At 32.6% G+C, this 27169-nt stretch overlaps 1 protein-coding gene across 1 annotated transcript; it reads right to left on the minus strand.

The window, feature by feature from the left end:
* Nucleotides 1-27138, minus strand: LOC127725590 (DNA helicase B-like). Its single transcript, XM_052232673.1, has 14 exons — nucleotides 27121-27138; nucleotides 16392-16601; nucleotides 14494-14800; nucleotides 13536-13663; nucleotides 12745-12914; nucleotides 11135-11520; nucleotides 10356-10496; nucleotides 9092-9837; nucleotides 8155-8227; nucleotides 6815-7060; nucleotides 6064-6202; nucleotides 5020-5178; nucleotides 4224-4421; nucleotides 1-2199 (listed from the first exon to the last, which is right to left on the minus strand). The coding sequence occupies exons 2-14, from the start codon at nucleotides 16597-16599 to the stop codon at nucleotides 1474-1476; spliced, it is 3627 nt and encodes a 1208-aa protein (XP_052088633.1). The 5' UTR covers nucleotides 16600-16601; nucleotides 27121-27138; the 3' UTR covers nucleotides 1-1473.
* Between the last annotated feature and the right edge of the window lie 31 nt (nucleotides 27139-27169).

Genomic DNA, 27169 nt, shown 5'->3' on the forward strand with positions numbered 1-27169 from the left:
AAAAAAAGGAAAAAAAAAAAATCCCCCACCCCAAATTTTTTGAACCCCCTTATGATTCATCACCCCCAAACTCAATCCCAGCCTTCCCTTTGTGGTATGGTACCTTGTAGTACAATTTCAGAGAGATCCATACACTTGAACACAAGTTATTGTCTTGAAACTAGAAAAATGCTTATTTTTGGCCCCTTTTTGGCCCCCAATTCCTAAACGTTTCAGGCAATTACCCCCGAACTCAATTCCAGCTTTCCCTTTGTGATATGAAACCTTGTAGTACAATTTCAGAAATATCCAAACACTTACACACAAGTTATTGTCATGAAACTAGAAAAATGCTTGTTTTTTGCCCCTTTTTTGGCCCCTAATTCCTAAAATTTTGAGGCAATTACCCCCAAAATCAATTACAGCCTTCCCTTTGTGATATGGAACCTTGTGGTACAATGTCAGAGAGATCCATACACTTACACACAAGTTATTGTCTGAAAGTTACAAAAATGCTTATTTTTGGCCCCTTTTTGGCCCCTAATTCCTTAACTGTTGGTACCATAACCCCCAAAATCAATCCCAACCTTCCTTTCGTGGTATTGAACCTTATGGTAATATTTCATGGAGATCCATTCACTTAAACTAACGTTAGAGTGCGAAAACCAATGTGTCTTCGGACGACGCCGGACGACGCCAGACGACGACGACGCCAACGTCATACCAATATACGACCAAAAAATTTTTAATTTTTGCGGTCGTATAAAAATTGTATTCTGGTGTAAAAATAGATAAGCCATAATTACAAAATTCATCTTGTTGTTATAGTAACAATATAAATAAACAGTTGTACCATGAGCGCATGCTACGCCCATCGCTTTTTCTATAGATATAAACCAGTCACCAAAGTTTCATGAAAACTGCTCAAAGCATTTTTGAGTAATTGTCCGAAAACTGGAAAATCCCCCTTTTTTTAACGAATAAAACCCCACAACTTGGAAAAACTGGAAAATCCCCCATTTTTAATGAATAAAACCCCATAACTCGGAAATGTAAAATTCAAAATTTATAAAAATCGAAAGGGAGCTCACATCAATAGATATAAACTATTCACCAAAGTTTCATGAAACCTGTTCAAAGCATTTTTGAGTTATTGTCTGAAAGCTGGAAAATGTCCCTTTTTTAATGAATAAAACCCCATAACTCAACACTATATTCAATAATGTGGTATATCATAACTTATTTTCATATCATTCAACAAATTGCAGTTACTTTGAATAAACTAGAATGGTTTCAGATCATATGTTCTAAAGTTTTTCAAAATCTTAGTAAACCAAACATCAGATAGATTCTCTCAATTATTACATACATTAATTGAGGCTTAACAACTGTATGAATTCTTCAGCATGCAGTAAACCTAAAGGTAGATAACAAAATGGCTGTAATATTCTTTTCCACAGAATTCATAAATACAGGACGTTAATTGACATTGATTCATTTGAATGCAAGCTGAGTCAGCATCTTCCTAGTTGGTGATACGTCTGGTTTTGTTGGTTTTTGTTTCTTTGGTGTAGTAAACAAATCCTCTCCATGAGATCTCTTTTTGGGTGATCCTGGTGACGAAAAACTGTCAAACTCCTCAATACTAAGAGAATCTGCAGATGAATTACTCTCCTTTTTAGAACCTTTTGTCTGATAGTTTGAAAAAGAGTCTTGAAGATCTGTATTATGAGCTTTTGACATGACTGATGTTATTTGACTGTTCTGGGCCATGGAGGCTTCTAACAAGTCACAGGCAGCAGTTAAGTCACCGTTTATTTCAGAATTTTCTGTCATGTCTAAGGAGTTCATCAGATCAAAACTGTTGTCATTTTCAGTACTACTTATGTTATTGTGATTATCCGTATTTAGACATCTTTTGTTGTCTTGGGTTGCTTCAATGTAAGTATCATCTCCATAATCAGACCACTGGCTGTCCGAAAGTGGTGACCGAGGTGCCACATCATCAGAATCCATTATACGGTCTAAATGTGGCTTCCTTAAGAAGTTTTGGAGTCCATTTCTTTGACATAAAGGTGTTGAAGTAGAAGGTTTTATGCTACTGATATTGAGTGATGTGCTAGGTCCAGCATATGCATTTTCTTTGTCTTTCAAAATGGTGAACTTTGGCTCTTTAGGGCTTTCCTCCATTGAAACTAATTCATCTAAAATTTCCTCCACCTACAAAAGACATGTGTCTTCTGAATAGAGATATACATAGTCAATGTTGTAGTTTATTATAAAACATTTGCTTTTGTAAAATAGGTAATTTTGTACTTATTTGTAACATATTTAGTCTCTAAAAAGAAATACTGTTGTACTAAATAATCTCCCATGAGGGCTCAAGTTGTACTAAATAATCTCGCTAGAGTACACATGTTGTTCTAACTGGTAACAAGTGTAGTCTCAAGAGAGGCACTGTTCAACTAACAGGTACTATGTCCTCAATGGAGAGGTACTGTTATACTATGTCCTTAATGGAGAGGTACTGTTATACTATGTCCTCAATTGAGGGGTACTGTTATACAAACTAGTAATAAGTCCTCAGTATACAGGTACTGTTCAACTTAAGGTAATTTTTGTCCGTAAAAGTGAAAAGTAATGTTTTACTTCCCACAAAGATCAATTATACTTACTAGTAACATGTGTATTCTTAAGACAAGTACTGTTCAACTTAATGGTAGTATGTCCTCAATGTAAAGGGTTGGACTTGCTGGCAATGAATATTAGAAACTAGAGGCTCCAAGGAGCCTGTGTCGCTCAATTGATATTTTTGTTTACAATTGATGCATGAAATAATGCAACCATCATACTTTTGCTTTAGTTTCAGAGATATAAGCCAAAAACTGCATTTTCCCCTATGTTTTTAGCCATGTCGGCCATGTTGGTTGGCAGGCGGGGTAATCGGACACATTTTTTAAACTAGATACTCTAATAATGATTGTGGCCAAGTTTGGTTAAATTTGTCTATGTAGTTTCAGAGGAGAAGATTTTTGTAAAAGATAACAAAAATTTACGAAAAAATTGTTAAAAATTTATTTTAAAGGGCAATAACTCCTTAAGGGGTCAATTAACAATTTTGGTCATGTTTGACTTATTTGTAGATCTTACAAAAATCAAACTTGATCTGTATTTTGTGGTAATAAGCATTGTGTATAATTTTCATAACATTTGGTTGAGGCAAACTTAAGTTAGAGAACGGAAACAAAAAATTCAGCAATTTTTCCTTTTGTAAAGGGGCATAACTCTAGAATGGTACAAGTGACACAACCAAAATTCAAACTTGATCTGTATTTTGTGGTAATTAGCATTGTGTATAAGTTTTATAACATTTGGTTGAGGCAAACTTAAGTTAGAGAAAGGAAACGAAAAATTCAGCAATTTTTCCATTTGTAAAGGGGCATAACTCTACAACAGTAAAAGTGACGCCACCAAAATTCAAACTTGATCTGTGTTTTTTGGTAATAAGCATTGTGTATAAGTTTCATAACATTTGGTTGAGGCAAACTATAGTTAGAGAACGGAAACGAAAAATTCAGCAATTTTTCCATTTGTAAAGGGGCATTACTCTACAACGGTTTAAGTGACGCCACCAAAATTCAAACTTGATCTGAGTTTTGTGGTAATAAGCATTGTGTATAAGTTTCATAACATTTGGTTGAGGCAAACTAAAGTTAGAGAACAGAAACCAACTTTGGGACGTACGGACGGACGTACAAGGGTAAAACTTAATGCCCCCTCCGCTACGGCGAGGCATAAAAACTGCAAAATTTCCTTAAAATTACCAATTCAGGGGCAGCAACCCAACAACAGGTTGTCTGATTTGTCTGAAAATTTCAGGGCAGGTAGATCTTGACCTGATGAACAATTTTACTTTGTGTCAGATTTGCTCTAAATGCTTTGGTTTCAGAGATAATAGCCAAAATCTACATTTTACTCCTATGTTCTATTTTTAGCCATGGTGGCCATCTTGGTTGGTGGGTCTGGTCATCCGACACATTTTTTAAACTAGATACCCCAATGATGATTGTGGCCAAGTTTTGTTAAATTTGGCCCAGTAGTTTCAGAGGAGAAGATTTTTGTAAAAGTTAACGATGACGAACAACGACGACTGACACCAAGTGACGAGAAAAGCAAAGGGCCAAGTGAGCTAAAAAACGGGGAAAAGTGATGTAATATGTCCCACAAAGAGCATCTACACTTACTGGTAACATGTTATGCAGCTGATGGTATAACGTTGTATTTCTTCTCTCTGGGTCTTTCTGTATAGCTTTTTGTAGATGATATTTTGTTCCTTCAATATGGACGGCTTTCTTTCCCCTTGTTACAGCAGTATACACATGCTGCCAGTTTTGATACTGATTGAACCCCAGTACATATACTAATGTCTCACACTCTGATCCCTATATAAAGAAATTCAAAGAGCGACTTATTTATTTCTGATAATGTTGAATAAAAAATAATAATGGCATACATACAACTGTCTCTTAGGTCTCTAATAATTATTTCAGCATTATTTTAACCTGTATCAGTTAAAACAATCCCAATTATGTAGTTACATTAATTATTTGAAGTGAGAATAAATGCCAATACATAGAACCTATAGATTTGTTATGCTTATCTATAATAGGTTATGTATATATAAATAAGATGATGTGGTTTGATTGTCAATGAGACAATTATCCACCAGAGACCAAATGAAGTAGATGTAAGCAACTATAGGTCACCATATGTTCAATGATGGGCATGTCGCTCAAATATCTCATAATTAAAGGTGTGCATCTATTTGCCTTAATTATTGTATGAAATCCTACAATTTCTCTTTTGTGAGGATTAATTCTGACTACACTCAATTCCTTACATTGTAAGGTGCACTCAATTAGGGTTTGTCAGTCCTAAGGTAAGTGGTTTATAAAATGGAACCCAGTTTCCATAGCTGATAAAACAAACTAGCAAAAAATTGCATAAACAAACTATGGTGTACATATTTTCTTTACCTACCTGAAACGTATGAATAGTACGAGCCCAGGAATGTTTCATTTTGCACTTCTGCATGACTTCTTTGTAATTTACCCATAATTCTCTAGGACATTCACGATCTTCATCAGAAAATTTTAAAAATCTGTCTGCTCTTCCTCTGTTGCTCACAGAATTGACTTCCTGATAAATAAAACAATCTGTTACATTTATACAGTATTCATATAACTGTTCTTTTCATATCAGTATGGCTATTTTATTTTTTTTATAAATCTTCAGTGAGGAGGGTAGCAAATTAAATCTCTGTGATACTGTACTGTAGAAAAATTTCCTGTATAACAGTGATTTCGATTCAAACTGCTTTTTATTTCAAACTTAAAATATTTTGTAAGCAGTATGTTTCTAAATTAGGCTGTCAGTTTTCTTGTTTTAATTGTTCACATTTTTCTTGTCGGGGCCTTTATAGCTGACTATTCAGTATGAGTTTTTCTCATTGTTGAAGGCTGTACAGTGACCTTTATTGAATACTGCCATGTCATTTAAACTCTGGCGGATAATTGTTTCATTGGCAATCATACCACATCTCCTCATTTTTATATTGATAGTTATATTGAAAAATAACGTTAATCAACAAAAATAAATGAAAATAAAAATAAGCTGTCCTTGACGTTAAGGAGAGGACCAGTAAATATTCTTCACTTCAAACACACAATTTCCAATGGAAACTTAGTTATAGAAATACGGTTACATGGACTAATCCCTTCTGACTGTAAGACCCATGGTGAGGCGACATATCAGTTTGGCTGTGGGCAATAAACAGATATGCAGCCAAGTATGGTCAGAATGGGGATGTTAATCTCCTTGCTAGTGTTGAGAATCATGCTATCAGCATATGTAAACTCTATGAAAAGTTAAATTTCTGTCCTATCCCACATTCCCTTTTTTGCCACCCTCCATTTCAGTTGGAGCAAAGGGTAGACCCTATTGGTATGCTTAATTGTTTTTATAACATCCTGAATATACATGAAATATTTATAAAACAAAATTCAATCAGTCAAATGCACATACATCTTTAATGAAGTAAATCTCTCCATTACAAAGTCTGATGGTGGCAGCAGTTTTCTTCTTCTTCTGTTTCTTGTTTGATTCATTTCTTTCTAGATTCCCTGTTGTGTTTGCTGCATTCATTGTTTCACATAGACTTGTTCTAAAATTTATACACAAAACTGATTCTCTTATTTTTTATTTTGTTAAATTTCCAAGAAATTTAAATAAAACACACCAAAGTTGCATTACAAAGTTTGAAAATACTTTTAAAAGTGAAACATCTGATCATTTGAAAGATACCATAAAATATAATTGCAATGTAAATCCTTCTTGAAAAATTCTCTTAAATACAAACAAGCATTTAATATTTACTGAATTTTTCTTATTTTTAATCAACATTGGCAATTGATGGAACAGATGTTAGTTATTAATTTAATGATGAAATCTTTTTCTGAATTAGGTAAAACTGTGTTCTATTAAGACACTGTAAAGTTGGTTTTTGTTTTTGCCACTAATTCATTAGATAGTGTTTGCAAAAAGAAAAATCGCATTTTAAATATAACAGTATTGTCTGTATGTAGAATAATGAAATCTAAATAATTTATCTCGCATACCTGTCAATTGGTCAACAATAGCAATAATAAAAAAATGCATGCAAAAATTTCTGAATAAACAATTAATCAGTTTTAAAATTTCTTTGTTTTTTCTGTGACCTCACTCAAAATCTAAAAAGATGAATACATCCTAACCAGAATATAATTACAAAACAAACCCATCAAGTGTTTGAGACATGAGTGTTATTTCCATTGCGTCTGCTGCTTGTTCAGGTTCTAAGTCTCCCTCTAAATATTTGACATCAATTTTACCACTTCCATCATCCTCATAAACCACAACCATACCATTCTTCTTCAGACAAATCTTATCACCAATTCGGAAATCCAGTTTATTTTTGTGATTCCTTGTGGTATGATTGTTGTACTTTTTACATGCATGTTCATTAATCATCTCACAATATTTACTGTAATGTAGAAATAAAGTAATTAAGTTTATATCCTGTAAAGATGAAAAGGTTTTGTTGGTGTCCATCTGTTTATCTGCCACAAATTTTCGAAATGAGTTTTTAATTTTTAATAATTTTTTAGTAATGTTGAAGAATGTACCAGATGAAGCTGACTACAGACATGGTGATATACAGTTAAAAATATAAATTTATCTAACATATGACCTCACAAAATGTTGCTACTTGTCCAATCAGAAAAAAAACCCACTGGATATTTTAATAGAAGGTATAATAAGGCCACTTTTTTGCCCATTGAATTTAATTGATTGATTGATTAATCGATTGATTGATTGGTGTTTAACGCCACTTTCAGAACTATTGTATTATTTCGTGGCGGTCAGGTTTTATTGGTGGAGGAAGTCAGAGTGCAGAGAGAACCTCCAACCATCGTTAGGAAAACTTACAATCCTAGTCAACTAAGATTAGTCAAGTGCACCTGCCACCTGTGGGATTCCAACTCACAACATCAGTGTTGACAGACTAGTGATACAGTAGTTCAACTACTTAGACCACTCGACCACCGAGGCCCCCCCTTGAATTTGAAAATGAAAACGTATTATAAACCTCCAAAATAAACCTACCAAATAACATCCTTCATATGTTGATAAGATATTAGTCTGACAGGTATCAGTATTGATAGTTTTCTATTTTATCTTACACATTTGCATTTAGGCTTTAAACTTCTTGAATTTAGTACAAAACTGCACAAAATGCCAAACAAGTCTCAATTTGAGATATTGTCATTAATATTTAGATATAAGCCAAGGCTTTACCCTAACAGATATTTTGCAATAAAATGTATTTTATAAAGATGTTAATATGTGTAAACTATCTTTTTGGGTAAAGCCTAGGCTCATATCTATTTTGTTTGAATATGTTAATCTCAACATGTTTATGACATCATAGGGGCATCACAAGTGACTCCACAATATTTTTTTGGAAAAAAATACTAGTATAAAATAATTATATGAAATATCAAGCAAAAAATTGTACCTGTAGATGATGAATACTTATGGCCATGCACTATATTTGTGTTCAAAAATAAGTCTTACTTTGTAAATGTAATAAACTGAGATCTGGTGTGGTCTTGAAGTGTGGGTTCATCTTTTAACATTCGTTGTACAACTGAAAAATACAAGAACTGACTGTAGTTACAGTTATTAAGACAAACAGATAGACAGAACTTATTTTTTTTTGTGGAAATCTCCCTTTTTAAATGAAAACTGAATACTCAAATTTTTCCAAAAAAATAGCGATGGTTGCTTTATATATTTCTTACATATGTGGCTTATTCATTCTTTTCCTGACAAGTTGTTAATTGTTTGATATACTGGTAATTAATCTGGGGTTCATAAATTTTAAGCTCTTCTTTGATCAAAACTCAATAGTGATGTCTTTTCTTACTGTCAACTATTATGACAGCATGAAAAGAGGCAGCCATGCCTGTCATTGAACTAAATGTTTTGCAATCACCAAAAAAATCGTTAAAGTTTGCCTACACATCAACTTAAATATTAAGAAAAACAGATTCTAACTTTGCTAAATGCTCATTATGACATTTCTACATTGCCATAAATTCAAGTCACACTTTGCTAGCCCCCTGTTTTAAAAACTTAATCTTTTTCTGTAGAAAAATTGGACATCTTATATATATATATATATATATTTGATTCAGTGTTACATGTTTTGCAGGTTATTTTAGTACAATGGGTTTGAAATTCATTGTTTTATGATCTTTTTGTGCTTGAGGCTTATTATTCATTGTGTTTTGTGCAAATGTGTAAAAAAGCAATGTGTAAGCTATGTTTTTTTTCTTCGTTCATTATGAAATGGACATTTTATTTCCTTTTGGTTTGTGCACTTAACTCCCCATTACAACCCTCCTTTATATATTGAAAAAAGGTACTTCACTTGGATAAATTTACTAAGAATTACTTTACAGATTTGTTATTAAAAGAAATAGGTATTTCCATAATTAATATATCTTACCTACATCATGCATATCATTACCCTCTTTGGGAACTTCATGTAAAGCAAAACTATGCTCCGCAGAAAAGATTGGGTATCTCTTTTCAGAAATGTATGTGGCATTTTGTATGATAAGGTTTGATTCAGCTCTGTGATTTGTCTTCAGTTCAACGGCAGATTTTATAGGATATGTTGACTTAAAGATGTCAGCAAGTAGATTTCCAGGTTCAATGGAAGGCAACTGTCTTACATCTCCTAAGAGAACAATTTTCCTTAGTTTTGAATTTTCCATCAGTGTTGTAAGAAGTGTTGAAAAAGTAGAAACTGCTACCATACTGCATTCATCAACAACAAGTGTCTTAACATGTCTGAACTTCCACTTAGCGTCTGGATCCTTCTGTGTTACATAAAACTTATAGCTCCATATAATCTGATGTAATGTATAACCATTTGTATTAGCTCGTCTGCCCAATAAATTAGCAGCTTTGCCTGTTGGAGCAGTGTATATGATGATAGGTTCAGAACTGTCCCTAGGATCTTCTTCCTTTGATTCTTGTGTGCCATCTTGAGGGCTACATAACATCTCAGAATCTGGTATCCTATCTTGAGGGCTACAGAACATCTCAGATTCAGGACAGTCAGGATCAATGATGTTTTCTCTAGTTTTCTGTGAGTATTTGAAGTCTTTCCAGTCCAATTCATCTCTTCCATCTATTTGTGACATTTCTTCTTTCCCATCTTCCTTCTTATCTTCTTCCTTTTTCTCTCTGTAAAACATCACTGATCATCAATACCAAAGACTAAAAAAACTTTGAAAAATGACCAAAGGTGCATGCAAAAATTTTGAGACTGTTTTATTGCTCAATTTGTCAATTAAAAATTGTTGTCCCAATTTAGAGCAAGTATATCACATCCTATTTGAATACTTTCAAATTTTCAGGTAGGGTTGATTTTATAAAATGTCTTACATTAATGCAACGTTCAGTTTTCAAGCATAGAATTATGAGATAACATATTGTTAAAATCAAAAGATTTTATGACTGGATTGTTCTGAATTCATCATGTGAGAATAAATCCTTGACATGGATTTCAAGACTTTCATAGAGCACAAGAATACAGTAATACTGACAAATAAATAATATCAAATCCTGAAAAATCTCTACGATACAAAGAGAGAATACCTCTTATCCCTAAACAAGGTCTATAAAACTGGCTATTTCCCATGTTTTCATTAGATTTTTTTCCATTATTTTCATCCCCTATCTTCAAAACATGTTCTACTTACCTTTGTAAAGACATAACTTTAGTGACAACTGTTGTTTTACCACAACCTCCTTTTCCTGATATGACAACTATCGGGTACTTTAGTAACATTTTAGCTGCTTCTAGTTGCTCTTTGTCTCCTCTAACTCTATCAAATTCTTCACTGAAAACAGTCAGATAAATGTAATCATTCTGAATTGATTTATTAATTGAGATACAAAAAGAAAAAAAATATAAGGATTGCATATTTAAATTCAGTGTGCCAAATTCCTCTTGAGATTCTTATGGGAAAATATGAACGTTTCACACAATCAATCCCATAAACTTAAAAATATCTTCAAGAATAGCGGAGGTCATGGGACTTGCTGACCATATCAAGTTTTCAGAGGATTACTATTTCTTCTCTCATAATGTTAACAAATACTTTAAGTGTCAGCTGATTTACATGAGTAAAATGTACAAAACCTTTAAAACAAAAGTAGTTTATTAGGTCTACTCTTTGTATATATAGTATTTTTTTATGAAAAATAAGCATATGTCAGTCAATGCTAAACTGTCCTGATTTTCCTTTAAGGTTTGGACTTTATATATTACTGTTAAAGATCTCCCAGTTACACTCTAGATGAAGAACAGCAATAGAAATTTGTTTCTTCAAGTTTGTCAAGAGATTGTTGTCTCATATGTACATCCATATCCTTCTTTTATTATATTATACAGACAGACACCAATGAATTATGTACACTGATTATTGGTCATAAGTTCACTGTTTTACTGATAACCAATTTATCTATTATAACAAACCTTTCCAGATCAACATCAAGTTCCCAAGGATCTTCTAACTGCTTTTTATACAGAGTATTAATTCCTTCACTTATTTTTCTTTCATAATTATATAACTGTTGTAAACACACTTTCAAGTCATTATCTATCTCAACCTCCTTGGTTATTTTGTGCCTTTTTAAGAATTTCAGTGCTTCATCAAATACTCTACACTCATTCTCCATTTTCTGTTTCAACTTGACCAATGAAATCTGTGTATGGCCATGTTGTCTGGAGTCAGTCTTCAGAAAGTCATAGATAATCAGAGCTTCTTTATTTACTTGGTCTAAGTCATCAAACAGGCCAGCTCTTTGTATTGACATCAAAGCGGCCTCACAGCCTACCAAATCATAATCTTTGTTCAGTAACTGAAAATAAATCAACAGAAAATGAAAAGATATTCCATTAAGTAAGACATATCAACTTTCTATGTGTTTGAACATCCCTGACTTTCAAATGATTAGGGTTGAGTTTTCCTGATGAAGGTAAATCCACAAACATGCTTCAGTTGCACAAAATTTATATATAAAGTGTTATTTTCATTTATCAGAACATAATATATCATAGTACCAAAACCAATAAAATGCTTATCTGAGCGCAGCCTGATAAGACTGCAGAGGTCGATCCCTGAACAGTTGGGGCAAGTTTGGACACAATATTCAAGCTTGATACTGTCTGAATTTGGATTGTGATCAAATTTTTGACATAATATAGGTTTCTGACACAAAATAAATATGGTCAAAGATCTTAAAAATTTATTGCACAATACTGTGCTATAGTGCAATACTTTCAATTGAAGATTTCTTCTTGAAACTTTTCAAAAAATTTGAAATTTCAAAAATTTTGAAGAAAAAAAATCCCCCACAATCTTTTTGACCCCCTCTTGGAGTAATTGCCCCAAACTCAATCCCAGCCTTTCCTTTGAGGTATGGAACCTTGTAGTACAATTTTAGAGAGATCCATACACTTAAGTTATTGTCTTGAAACTAGAAAAATGCTTGTTTTTGGCCCCTAATTCCTGCATGTTTGGGGCAATTACCCCCAAGCTCAATCCCAGTCTTCCCTTTGTGATATGGAACCTTGTGGTACAATTTCAGTGAGATCCATACACTTACACACGTTATTGTCGGGAAACTACAAAAATGTTTATTTTTGGCTCCTTTTTGGACCCTAATTCCTAAACTGTTGGTACCATAACCCCCAAAATTAATCCCGACCTTCCTTTTGTGGTATTGAACCTTCCTGTAAAATTTCATAGAGATCCATTCACTTAAACTAAAGTAATTGTCCAGAAACCAAATGTCTTCGGATGACGACAACGACGACGCAGACAACAACATCATAGCATTATACGAACTCAAAATTTTTTTTTGCGGTTGTATAAAAATGAAAGTATACAGATGGATGACTCCAATGAAGACTTGGACAACATTGAAAGCTTTTACATGAGTAATTGATGAGCATTGTAGTTGCACTGAAAAGCAGTATTTTTGCCTATTCATTTTCAAAGAAAACAAGAATATTGTTTAAGTTAAATTTTTCAGTATAATATGTGCCACAATATCTCACTTATGTTTTGATAGTTCACAAACCTTTTTGAATCCAAAAACCCATGGTTTAAGGTCTAAAGCCCTGCTGAGATCTTTAACAAGACTGTCATTTTCAGGGTTCTCCATGATGGCTTTGAACTGCATGGGCAGCAGTTGTGACAAATAAGATACTAACTTCGGATATTTTAAAGCCTTTGATATACATGCCCACTCTGAAAAAATATATATCTTATCATATTTTTCATACAGCATCAACAAGCAAAAATAAACGAGTGGGTCAAAAAATGCTAAAAAACTGGAATGCAGTTACAAAAGTAATATAATGACTTTTGCAATTTTTGGCAGTATAAAGGGGTATTTTTTAATGACAGATTTTTCACATTCCAAACACTGGATAACTCTTTTTCTTTACCCTAACATAGCTTCCTTCTTAAAAAGATAAGTATAGTGCAAACTTTTTATGACTGAAACTTATAGCTAAATGAGCTGTAGAATTTTATAAATTTATTGTACATTTACTTAGTGTTGTTACATCTGTACCTGATGGATAGTGTCATATCCTTATCCAAGTTCAAAAGGAAATTATTAGATATGAAAATTGGCATATCATTCAACGTTGTTTATGAAAAATCTATCCATCATAAAAATACCTTCAGAGATTGCTTCCATGGTTAATATTATGAGAATACATTTAATAACATTTTCCCTCTTTTTCAAAATATGTCTTTAGAACTCCAAATATTGTACTTACAACTATTTGCAGATTAAATCCCTCAAAAATTGCAGACTGACTAAACATTTAATATTCCTTGACTTATTCTAATAAAACGTACCAGTTGTCTTCAATGCTGTCAATACTTTTTCTGCTGATAACTTTCTATCTTCTGGCAGGAAGTTTTCGAATTCATATATTAACTCTTCAAGTTGTTCAAATTTCAATCTTCTGTTATTTCCACTGTGTCTGAAATAATTTTTACAAATAAGATGCATCTCACTATATTATTCTGATTCTGTTAGTTCTTCATCTTAAACTGTTCTTAACCAAACATTAACCTTAACCAAAACATGTATTCGAATTTTTCATCGCACAGATGCACTATACCCTTCTGTTAAAATGCTACATCGAGTAAAATATTATTACAATTCTTAAGCCTTGTTTTACAAGAGGAAATCTTTATACTCTCCAACAGTTAGCAGTTTTCATCTGAAATCAATCACTAAAACCATGGCATTTAATATTTTGTTGATAAAGAAAAATAAGCTTATTTAATTGTAATAATGTAGTTTATTGATTACCCCTTCACATGAAGTATCAATGAATATATGATGACTTCAATCTTTACAATGCTTGACATATTGAATAGACACTTCTTTATCATTGAAGACTTTCTTTAGACCTCTGTCTTTAGATTTTTGGGTTATTTCGGTTGCAGTCTCATTGACTTATACCCAACATCATTCATTCATAGAAACTTCCTAATGTAAGATTATTGTTCAAGACCTTTCAGAAACTGACAGAACAGAAGGGCCACAATAAAGATCTGTTCCTTAGATATATGTTATTTTTCATCAATTCATGAATTTTTTGTCTGGTTTAATTTCACACCCATTTAAATTTGTCTTCAAATTAGAAATGCATGACAAATATTCTTACCAAAATCTAATGAATAAATCTATAACTTGCTCAAGAGTTTCATTCATTTTTATCATCCCAAATTCATAAGTTTTTAAACTTCAAACTGACATTTTAACCATTCCTTTGCTATATAGCATTCTAACATGAAAACTTACTCTAAATATTGTAAAAATTCATCAATGTAAATATATGAATCATTGCCATTTTGTCGGTTTTCTTGGCCCTCTTCCGCTTTACTTAATGTTTTGCTTAGAAACATGTTGACTAGTTTATCTCTGACTACTTTATCGTCCTGTCTGATCTGGTATGTCAAACTTGTGCCATCTTTAGGATATCTTGTACGTTTGTCTCCAGTTAAAAACCTTGTGCGTAGTATAGAAATTTTCCACCATGGATCTATGAAGTGAAATGGAGCTGCAACTTTGTTGCTTATGTTAGGTCTGTCAAGATCTTTCAAAATTCCTGAAAGAATACAGATACTAAGCATTTTAACATTAATTTTACAGATATGACAAACGTGTATTAAAACTTAATCTAGTAACAGATTATATGCTAAAATAAATTGTTATGACTATCCATGAAGTTAGTTGCCCTTAGTTTCAAGTGTTCATAGAGGTTTCTGCACATAGAGCATAACCACCCTATTTTAAAAAGTAATCCTTGTTCTTCTTAGAAAGTTTTCAAGTCACAAAATTATTTACAAAACAAGGTTTTTTTCTTTTAAAATGTCAAGCATGCTGAAAAATATTCAATCTAAAATTCTGTTTAGTATTTACCCTATTATTTTATATTTAAACATGTACAATACATGTGCCCTACTTGTAGATAAAACTGAAGCAGTATGACAAGAACTTAAGAGGGTACAAACTGTGACAAGAACTTAAGAGGGTACAGACTGTGACAAGAACTTGAGGGTACAAACAGTGTGACAAGAACTAAAGAGGGTACACACAGTGTGACAAGAACTCAAGAGGGTACAAACAGTGTGACAAGAACTTAAGAGGGTACAAACAGTGTGACAAGAACTTAGAGGGTACAAACAGTGTGACAAGAACTTAAGAGGGTGCAAACAGTGTGACAAGAACTTAAGAGGGTACAAACAGTGTGACAAGAACTTAAGAGGGTACAAACAGTGTGACAAGAACTCAAGAGGGTACAAACAGTGTGACAAGAACTTAAGAGGGTACACACAGTGTGACAAGAACTTAAGAGGGTACAAACAGTGTGACAAGAACTTAAGAGGGTACAAACTGTGGCAAGAACTTAAGAGGGTATAAACAGTGTGACAAGAACTCAAGAGGGTACAAACAGTGTGACAAGAACTTAAGAGGGTACAAACAGTGTGACAAGAACTCAAGAGGGTACAAACAGTGTGACAAGAACTTAAGAGGGTACACACAGTGTGACAAGAACTTAAGAGGGTACAAACAGTGTGACAAGAACTTAAGAGGGTACAAACAGTGTGACAAGAACTTAGAGGGTACAAACAGTGTGACAAGAACTTAAGGGGGTACAAACAGTGTGACAAGAACCTAAGGGGGTACAAACAGTGTGACAAGAACTTAGAGGGTACAAACAGTGTGACAAACTTAAGAGGGTACAAACAGTGTGACAAGAACTTAGAGGGTACAAACAGTGTGACAAGAACTTAAGAGGGTACAAACAGTGTGACAAGAACTTAGAGGGTACAAACAGTGTGACAAGAACTTAGAGGGTACAAACAGTGTGACAAGAACTTAGAGGGTACAAACAGTGTGACAAGAACTTAAGAGGGTACAAACTGTGGCAAGAACTTAGAGGGTACAAACAGTGTGACAAGAACTCAAGAGGGTACAAACAGTGTGACAAGAACTTAGAGGGTGCAAACAGTGTGACAAGAACTTAGAGGGTACAAACAGTGTGACAAGAACTTAGAGGGTACAAACAGTGTGACAAGAACTTAGAGGGACAAGAAGGTACAATACAATACATATTTGTCCTTAGAAGAACCCTACTTATGAAATGATATGTAGCCTGATGACTGCAATGAAATGAAACTGACTAATTAACATACCCTGACAACTTTTCATCTTTCTTCCTTCATAGAGTTGTTTCCCTTGTCCAATACCATTCATCTCCTGATAGCTTAAGAACTGAATGTCCTCTTCTTCCTCTTCAAAATCGTCCTCATCATGTTCTGGTAAATCATCATCTTTCATGAAATACCCACAAACCATGTGACAGAAATGATCAGTATTTCTCTCCTTTCTTTTGTTGTACATATCTACAGAAAATAATAGTTTCTTTAAATACATTTGTATGGAGGACCTTAGAACATTTCTTCTTGTCATATCAGTTTAATGAAACAGTACCATAACATGTTTATCAATACTGTGAAATACAACATTTGAGGTATGTTGTATGTAAGTCAATGTTTACAACAGAACAACAAGTTTAAATACTTTTGCCAGAAAAAGTTTTGTCGGTCTGCAAAGAAAATGAAAATTATTACCATTTTTTACTAACATGCACTAACAACACTGAAATATACAAGCTACTACTTCATCTTCAAATAGACAGACACATACTAAGACTAGAAAGTTTAGGAACTGGCTATAAAATATCTGATATAACAAATTTGACATAAACAACTTAACAGTTAAATTCCTCTCTATATATAAGACATATTTTATTTCAAACAAAAAAGAAACAAAAATAGATGTTTTCAAAATTTTCAAATTGGAATTTAACAAAATCATAAAATGAAATGTGATCAGAAATATTGAAACTTTATTAAAAATATCAAAATATTTCAACTCATTGTAAGTTATATCTGTAGTGTGTAACAAACAAAACTTAACCCATGCTATTTTTCATGAATATAAATAGACCACAAGGTCTATTCACTATTGTGCCAAATATTCATTGCCTAAAAATATAACCTATTGATATGCAATTAGCATATTTTTAGACTTTTACCTTTGTATTTTATACCATTTAGCATGGTCAAACACTTTATAAAATAAACTGTTTATGTAATAAGAAGGGTAATCCTTGGTCAATAGGTATCCTGTGAAAAGTAAACATCCTTATATAATCACCCTAATTGTAATGGTGAAGATTTGTTTATGTAATTGTTCATATATATATATATATATATTCACTGTATCTTTGTTATTTGTAGTTAATGAGAAATAAAATTTATTCATTTATTCAGATTATCTAACTGTTAAAATTGTAACCAATTAAAAGAATTAACCTATTCATTGTTTTAAGGGCATGCAATACATAAAAAATCCCTCTATCATTTTCCCTAAAGATTTTGACACAAAGTCAATTTTGTTATGCACTTGTGACCAAGCTAAAAGTCACTTCTCATATTATTTTTTACTTTTACTTAAAATTAACAATTTTGGCATTTAGGACTTATATTATTTGTGTTTGATATTATATTTGATATTTTGGTTTCAATTTACATTTCTCACATATAACTTTTAATCAACATATTTTGATGTGTCAAATTTACTATGCACTCTTTTGATATGAAGTTTTCGTGATTAATTAGGATTGTATCAAATTATGGTGTTTAGAAGTTGTTCATTACAAATACATGCTATGTAAAAATGTATGATATATCTCTTTTGGGAATAATTAATATATGAACATCCAACTTAGTGTTTTATTGACTATCAACTGTATTGCCAAAGGAAGCTGGACTTAATGCTCTACCAACCCAAAGCTCTGAGTTAGTTCCGTGCAAAATAATATGATCAGAGCTGGGCCACAGAATGACATCTAGTACCCTTACCAATTGACTTGCCTGGTCATAGAGACCTGACAATCATGAAATATTTAAGGACTGTCCAATCAGATTTAGTCCTTCATCAAAAAACGTTGAACTATTTCCTTTTTTAATCCCACTATTAACAACATAAAATCTAGTGGGTTACTAAACATTAATTTGAAACACAACATTACATAATGGATCTCTTTTATTTAATCCTCAAACGAAATACAGCTTGCCTTAATTAAAAGGTGCTAATTCAGCTTATTTATCAATTAGTTTCAAACTTATTGATACAGACCAAATTTCTTGGATGATTACAATTTCAGAAAAAGATCTTAATCCTTAATCTCAGACAATAAACAAAATCTAATCTTGGCATGTTTGCAAAGAGAGTAAAAGCTGACACAAAGAATTCTGACTTTTAATTCTTAATAAAATGCTTCGCTGGGGCGCAGCTTGATACGACCGCAGAGGTCGAACCCTGAACAGTTGGGGCAAGTATGGACACAACATTCAAGCTTGATACAGCTCTGAATTTGGATTGTTATTAAATATTTGACACAGCATAGGTTTCTGACACAGAAAGAATGTGGTCTAAGAACTTGAATTTTTTTTAATTTACCTATTATGGTCCAATGTCCAAAATCAAAATACATGGTTAGATTCAGCATATCAAAGAACCCCATATATTCAATTTTTGTTAAAATCAAACAAAGTTTAATTTTGGACCCCAACTTGGACAAACTTGAAAACTGGGCCCATAATCAAAAATCTAAACACATGTTTAGATTCAGCATATCAAAGAACCCCAAGAATTCAATTTTTGCTAAAATCAAACTAAGTTTAATTTTGGACCCTTTGGACCTTAATGTAGACCAATTTAAAAAACGGGACTTAAAATTAAAAATCTAAATACACGGTTAGATTTGGAATATCAAAGAACCCCAATAATTCAATTTTTGATGAAATCAAACAAAGTTTAATTTTGGACCCTTTTGACCTCAATATGAACCAATTTGATAGCGGGGCCCACAAATAAAAAATCTAAATTCATGGTTAGATTCAGCATATCAAAGAACCCCATATATTCAATTTTTGTTGAAATTAAAAAAAGTTTAATTTTGGACCCCAACTTGGACCAACTTGAAAACTGGGCCCATAATAAAAAATCTAAACACATGTTTAGATTCAGCATATCAAAGAACCCCAAGAATTCATTTTTTGTTAAAATCAAACTAAGTTTAATTTTGGACCCTTTGGACCTCAATGAAGACCAATTTAAAAAACGGGACCCAAATTAAAAATCTAAAAACACGGTTAGATTTGGCATATCAAAGAACCCCAATAATTCAATTTCTGATGAAATCAAACAAAGTTTAATTTTGGACCCTTTTGACCTCAATATGAACCAATTTGATAGCGGGGCCTACAAATAAAAAATCTAAATACATGGTTAGATTCAGCATATCAATGAACCTCATATATTCAATTTTTGTTGAAATCAAACAAAGTTTAATTTTGGACCCCAATTTGGACCAACTTGAAAACTGGGCCCATAATCAAAAATCTAAATACATGTTTAGATTCAGCATATCAAAGAACCCCATATATTCAATTTTTGTTGAAATCAAACAAAGTTTAAATACTGGACCCTATCTTGGACCAACTTGAAAACTGGGCCCATAATCAAAAATCTAAACACATGTTTAGATTCAGCATATCAAAGAACCCCAAGAATTCAATTTTTGTTAAAATCAAACTAAGTTTAATTTTGGACCCTTTGGACCTTAATGTAGACCAATTTAAAAAACAGGACCCAAAATTAAAAATCTAAATACATGGTTAGATTTGGAATATCAAAGAACCCCAATAATTCAATTTTAGATGAAATCAAACAAAGTTTAATTTTGGACCCTTTTGACCTCAATATGAACCAATTTGATAACGGGGTCCACAAATAAAAAATCTAAATACATGGTTAGATTCAGCATATCAAAGAACCCCATATATTCAATTTTTGTTGAAATCAAACAAAGTTTAATTTTGGACCCCAATTTGGACCAACTTGAAAACTGGGCCAAAAATCAAAAATCTACATACATGTTTAGATTCAGCATATCAAAGAACCTCATATATTCAATTTTTGCTAAAATCAAACAAAGTTTAATTTTGGACCCTTTGGACCTTCATATGGATTTTTTTGTAAAAAAAAAAGATGCAACATTTGCAGATATTTTTACTGGTCTCCCTTCTTAAATATGCATTTCTTTAAACATAATTTAAAAGCAGTGTAAGGGAAGCAACCAAAACGTTGTATTTGGATTACCTCCCTTACACTGTTTTAAATTATCTTTATTGTTCATTAACCATTACTTTATACATAATTTAAAAGCAGTGTAAGGGAGATAATTTCAATGATGTATTTGATTTATCTCCCTTACACTGCTTTAAATTATGTTTTGTACTAAAGTATTTGTCCATTAACCAGGACAACTTGTTTTTCCCCCTTTTTTGCCCCTAATTCCTAAACGGTTTGAGCCATAACCCCCCAAAGCAAATCCTAACCATCCCTTTGTGGTATGGAAACTTGTAGTATAATTTCAGAGAGATCCATACACTGTTCCACAGTTATTGTCTGGAAACTATAAAAATGCTTATTTTTGGCCCCTTTTTGGCCCCTAATTCCTTAACTGTTGGTACCATAACCCCCAAAATCAATCCCAACCTTCCTTTTGTGGTATTTAACCTTATGGTCAAATTTCAAAAAGATCCATTCACTTATACTAAAGTTAGAGTGCGAAAACCAATGTGTATTCGGACGACGACGCCGGACGACGACGACGACGACGACGACGACGCCAACGTCATACCAATATACGACCACAAAATTTTTTTGCGGTCGTATAAAAATGACACTGAAATCTAAATCCTAAAAATATTTTGAATATCTTGAAATTATAACATAAATAAATAAATATGAATTTTTCTAAGGGAGACAATTATCATAAAAATATTGCAAGTGAAAAGGATGCCACTTTTCACTGGTGACACACTATCGAAATATGCAAAGTAAAATATACCATCATGACTTACTTTTCATGATTCATCTAAGAACACAAAATTTCATTTTTCAATAATTTTGAAAAAAAAAACACAACTTTCAATTTTTAGCTAGAAATAGAGCACCTATTTTTTTAAATGCTGGATATCCAATTTCCCTTTTTTTTGTGCAAAATTATGTTGCAGTGAATTTTTAATGCAACATAATCACTCAGTTTTTCCTGCCATACATAGAAACACAATGGGAATTACTGTCATATACGATTGTATTGATGATAGAATAGTAAACAATCTTTTATTTGCCTCAAATTTTATGCCCCTGCAGTAGATTTTGTGTGCTTAAATATATTAATGTTGGTTTTCCATTGCAAATACTTTCAAAGTCATGTAATTGATTTGATGACCTTAGATATTTTTCCCTGAGTTTTGTATTCTTATCATTAGCAACCTTGGTAAAACAACTTCCTAAATTTTGATACATAATTATCTGCCTTTACATTGCATTGTATCGTATGCCCTTACTGCACTTTGAACTTTGAATTTTCAAAAAACTAAGAATTTTCTACCTCAGGAATAGATTACCCTAGTTTTATTTGGCAAAACTTTTAGGAATTTTGGGGCCTCAATGCTCTTAAACTTCTAGTATATTTGGCCTTTTTAACTTTTTTTTATTTGAGCGTCATTGATGAGTCTTTTGTAGTCGAAACGTACGTCTGGCGTACAAAATTTCAATCCTGGTATCTATGATGATTTATTTACAACCACTGCGTCGCTGCCATTGCTGTTGGAGTTTTTCTCCCTGAGGGTATCACCAGCCAGGTAATCCGCACTAGTGTTGACATGAATTATCATTGATATGGTCATAATACTCTTGATTCCAATCGTAATCTTTCCGTCAGTGTTTTGTTTTAGGTGACGTTATTTGACGTCATTTGTGCGTTTGTTGGGCATAAAATCTACGTCAGTACGTTGAGCTAAGGGATGAATATTCTAATGGGGATAACTTCTTTATGACTGCTTTGATAACTGTTTTTAAACGATAAAATTAATATATTTCTTTAGGCAGGGTTGGATTATGTACATAATAAAGATATTTATTTTTAAAGGTATTTGGAAAATGTCAAGCATTTACTTTATCAGTTCAAAGATGCAGGGATCCAGTTAGCCCATAAAACAGTTAAATGATGTGAGAAATCAGAGAAAAGTAAAAGAGTAATTCTGGTAATGGAAATGATATGAATCAAACGTATTATAAATTAACTGTTTACAAAACTTTGAATTTTTGAAATTCTAAGGATTTTCTACCCCAGGAATAAATTACCTTAGCTGTATTTGGCAAAACTTTCAGGAATTTTAAGTCCTTAATACTCTTCAACTTTGTACTTTAATAGGCCTTTTTAACTTTTTTTTATTTGAGCTTCACTGATGAGTCTTTTGTAGACGAAACACTCATTTGGCATACAAAATTCTAATCTTGATATCTATGAAGAGTTTATTTGCATGTAAATTATTAATTAAAAATAGCAAGTACAATAAATTGCTTCGCCGAGCTCAGCTGGATACGACCGCAGAGGTCAAACCCTGAACAGTTGGGGCAAAAATGGAGGCAATATTCGCGCTTGATACATGTCTGAATTTGAATAGTAATTAAATATTTGACACATAAAAGGTTTCTGACACAGAATAACTGTAGTCAAAGAACTTAGAATTGGTTATATGATTTGAATTTATATTCAATTTTTAGCTTTTGTGCACTTTGCTGTTGCGAATTGACCCCCCCTCCCCCCACAAAAAAAAATAAAAAATTTACCCCCCCCTTTTTTTTTTGCTTTTGTGCAATACACTATGCTGTTGTGTATTAACCCCCCCCCCCCCCCCCCCCCCACACACACACACACACTTTTTTTTTGCAAAAAAATAATATTTGAAGAATTTTTCTTTTTAATTTCTGAAATCTGAAATGAGAAAAAATTGACTCCCCACAATTTCTTTTTTAAAATATGATCATATCTTTCATATGGATTTTTTTTGTATAAAAAAAAAGATGCAACATTTGCAGATATTTTTACTGGTCTTCCTTTATAAATATGCATTTCTTTAAACATAATTTAAAAGTAGAGTAAGGGAGGTAATCAAAACGTTGTATTTGGATTACCTCCCTTACACTGCTTTTAAATTGTCTTAATTGTTCATTAACAATTACTTTATACTAATTTAAATGCAGTGTAAGGGAGGTAATTCAAATGATGTATTTGAATTACCTCCCTTACACTGCTTTAAATTATGTTTTGTACTAAAGTATTTGTCCATTAACAAGGACACCCTTGTTTTTCCCCCTTTTCTGTCCCTTATTCCTAAACAGTTTGAGCCAAAACCTCCTAAAGCAAATCCTAACCATCCCTTTATGGTATGGAAGCTTGTGGTATAATTTCAGAGAGATCCATACACCGTTCCACAAGTTATTGTCTGGAAACTAGAAAAATGCTTATTTTTGGCCCCTAATTCCTTAACTGTTGGTACCATAACCCCCAAAATCAATCCCAACCTTCCTTTTGTGGTATGAAACCTTATGGTAAAATTTCATAGAGATCCATTCACTTTAACTAAAGTAATTGTGCGAAAACCAATGTGTCTTCAGACGACGACGACGCCAACGTCATACCAATATACGACCGCAAAATTTTATTTTGCGGACGTATTAAAATAACTTAAATTACATGACTTAAAGTGTGTATATCCGCTAACCGAGACCCTTTGGCTTAATTATGTGAAAGTTAGAAGTAATAAAATGCCAAACTTTGAGTTACTGACATCACTACCACATTGTCTGATGACGGCTATATAAAGTACATCATAGTAGTTCGACCAAGGTAAGAGACACTTGGTGTTAAAAATGTTCAGGTTGGCAGCACAGAACACGTTACAAAATTTTAACCCCCACCCTCCAGCAATTACATTAAGAAACATTATTCCCTTTTTCTCTATATTTCAGCACCTTATTAGATTAATCAATTGAATTTTAATGAATTACTATCTTTTGTGTAGTCAATTCAATTCAATACTGTTCATGCCGTTGTAGGATTTTTACTATCATATATATTCAATAAATTCACTTAGTCTATTTAATCAACCTATCATTCTAAGAGTTGATTAAATTGAGATCCTTTTAGAGTTGATCAGTTCAATAAACTGTTTCTTCTGGTTTTCAAGGGTCATGATTGTATCAATCCTATTCAATCGTTACTATCATTAAAGAGTTGGTCAATTCAATCAACTGTTTCATGTGGTTTTCAAAGGTTACAAGATTGTATCAATCATATTCAATCGTTACCATCATTTAACAGTTGATCAATTCGACATGTTCAATCAATTGTCTCCTCTCGTTTTCAAAGGTCACGATCATATCTATCGTATTTAATCATTTAGATTGTTCAGAATTGATCAATTAAATCAACTGTGTCACCTGGTTTTCAAGGGTTATGACTGAATCAATTGTATTCAATTGTTATGATCATGGAAGGTTTGAACAATTCAATCAACTGTGTCATCTGGTTTTCAAGAGTCTTGATCGTATCAATTGTATTCAATTGTTACAAAAGTTTAAGGGTTGATGTATTCAATCGACTGTCTCATCTGGTTTTTAAGGGTCACAATCATATCAATTGTTACAATCATTTTAGAGTTGATCAATTCAATCAACTGTCTTGTTTTGTTTTCAAGGGCACGATCGTATCGGTCAATTTCAATTTTTACGATCCTTTACGAGATGATCAATTGAATCAACTGTCATTTCTATTTTTCAAGGGTAAGATAAGAAAACTTTATTTTGATTCGGCATAAGTTAAAAGACACAACACAAGCTCTAAGGAGCTTTTGACTGAATATAAAAACATATACATAACATAAAAACAGTCTAATTTGACATATAAAACAACCTGTTATACGAAATTAAATCTCACTTACATAGCATGCAATAAAAATTTAGCAACAGAATGAAAATGAAATAAAACATGCTAGACCAGAGCAACCAAAAGCAACATAAATAATAAACATCTCAAGAATTATCTGCAAGCAGAACAGCGACATTCCAAACCGTTCCAGGACTGAACAAGACTTTTAAAATGTGAAAAACTATTTTCAGTCCTGAAATGGTTTGGAAGGCTGTTCCATAAAGTAGCGGCAGCAAATTTGAAAGATTTTTTACCGTAACGGGTTGACTTTACCTGTGGAACATCCAGAATATTTACATACCTGAAAGAATACTTAGATTTTTTGACACTCACCAAATTTTGTAAGCACACAGGAGCTATATTATTTATAATCTTAAAAGTTTCTAGAGCCATTGTTCTAATCCGTCTAATCTGCAAGGAGGGCACCTTCGCTTTAAGTAAGAGGTCCTCGTAGGGGCTGGTAAAATCCTCATATACAAAACGGAGTGCTCTTTCCTGCACCTTTTCTAATTTTTGGGAATTTTTCTCAGTGCAAAAATGCCATGCCAAAGGACAAAAATTAAAATTACTAAGAATAAAGGTATAAAAAATAGTAAGTTTACTAAGTCTATCCAAAACTGAGCCCAAACGTTTTAAAACATTTAATTGCTGTGAGGGTCATGATAGTATCAATCGTATTCAATCGTTAAGAATGTTTAAGAGTTAAATCAATTCAATTAGCATAACAATCAGTTTCAATACAAAGGTTATGTGAAGACAAACGATTACCTTGTGAAAAATTTTGCCAAAAAAGTACAGGGATAAATTTTGTAAGTGAAAAGAAACTATATTTGTTACCAAACATTTGTATTGAGTTGATTGAGGTGAAATCTGGTAATCAATTGTGTTCAATTTTATCTATCTTAACGATCAAAGGTTTGCAATTTTTCACTAGTTGATAGTTGTTAATCAATCGTAACGATCAAGCTGCAATTTTTATTGGGTTTACACATGGTAATCAATCCTGATTAAGCATATCTATCATAAAGATTCAGTGTTTGCAATTATTATCGAGTTTATATTTGGTGATCAATTGTGTTCAATCATACCTAATGATAAAATCAAGGGTTTGCACTTTTTACTGAATTGATTGAGTTGATATTTCTTAATCAATCGTGATCAATCCTATCTTAGGTTTTTTATGGATCACGATGACAGCTGATTATCAATAGACCATTTTCATATTACCGACTTTTACTCCGGTTTATATAAATTTTTTACTGGTTACAAATGTACCTACTTTATGGTAGGACATCCTGGTATTCGGTCAGGTAAGATCAACCAAAAGAAGTAAAATCAAATATATAATCTGTGCAATTTGGTGGGAAAATTTACCATTTCCGATGATTTTATCGTGTACAGAAAACATATAACAGTAAATTTTTCCCCAAAATTGTACCAATTGAAAGCTTAATTTAACTTCTACACAGTGCTCTTACTTGACGGAGTACAAGGATGTCCTACCACAGAGTAGTCAACGGTGGGACCTGTTGAAAAAATTATAAATTTGGGAGTCAAAGTTTGGTAATATGAAAAAAGTCTATTGTGATTAATCTTTACAATAGAGGTCTGGTGCCAATTTAACTAGGTGCTGAAGAGACTATTCAGGTGCCAATTTGACCAGGACTGGCAGGAGCCCAAGCGACTAAAGAATTCATCAGCATAGGTAGGGCTTCACTGTTAATATGTGCACAACAAAATTTCTCATGGTGGAGGGAGTACAACACTGTATACAAAGTGAGCACCTTTTCTACTTATGAAAATATGGTTCCTCTACAAAGTCAAAGGGGGGCTTAACTTTAAGAGAAATTAGATTAGATAATTGGCGTTCCTAGCGGATAATCTGTTAAAATATTTATCGTCCACATACTGGTTTAATTATTGCTATTCCAAAGGCAAGATGATTATTCTCAAATGGTCAAAGTACTATTTCTTCATTTGCTCAGACTTCTTTCTCGGTTTCTTACTTTCAATTTTCACCGGAAGTTTACAACTGCGGCACTGTTTTAAAATGAA

Source organism: Mytilus californianus, unplaced genomic scaffold (genome assembly GCF_021869535.1).
Source record: "Mytilus californianus isolate M0D057914Y unplaced genomic scaffold, xbMytCali1.0.p SCAF_15, whole genome shotgun sequence".
NCBI lineage: Eukaryota > Metazoa > Mollusca > Bivalvia > Mytilida > Mytilidae > Mytilus > Mytilus californianus.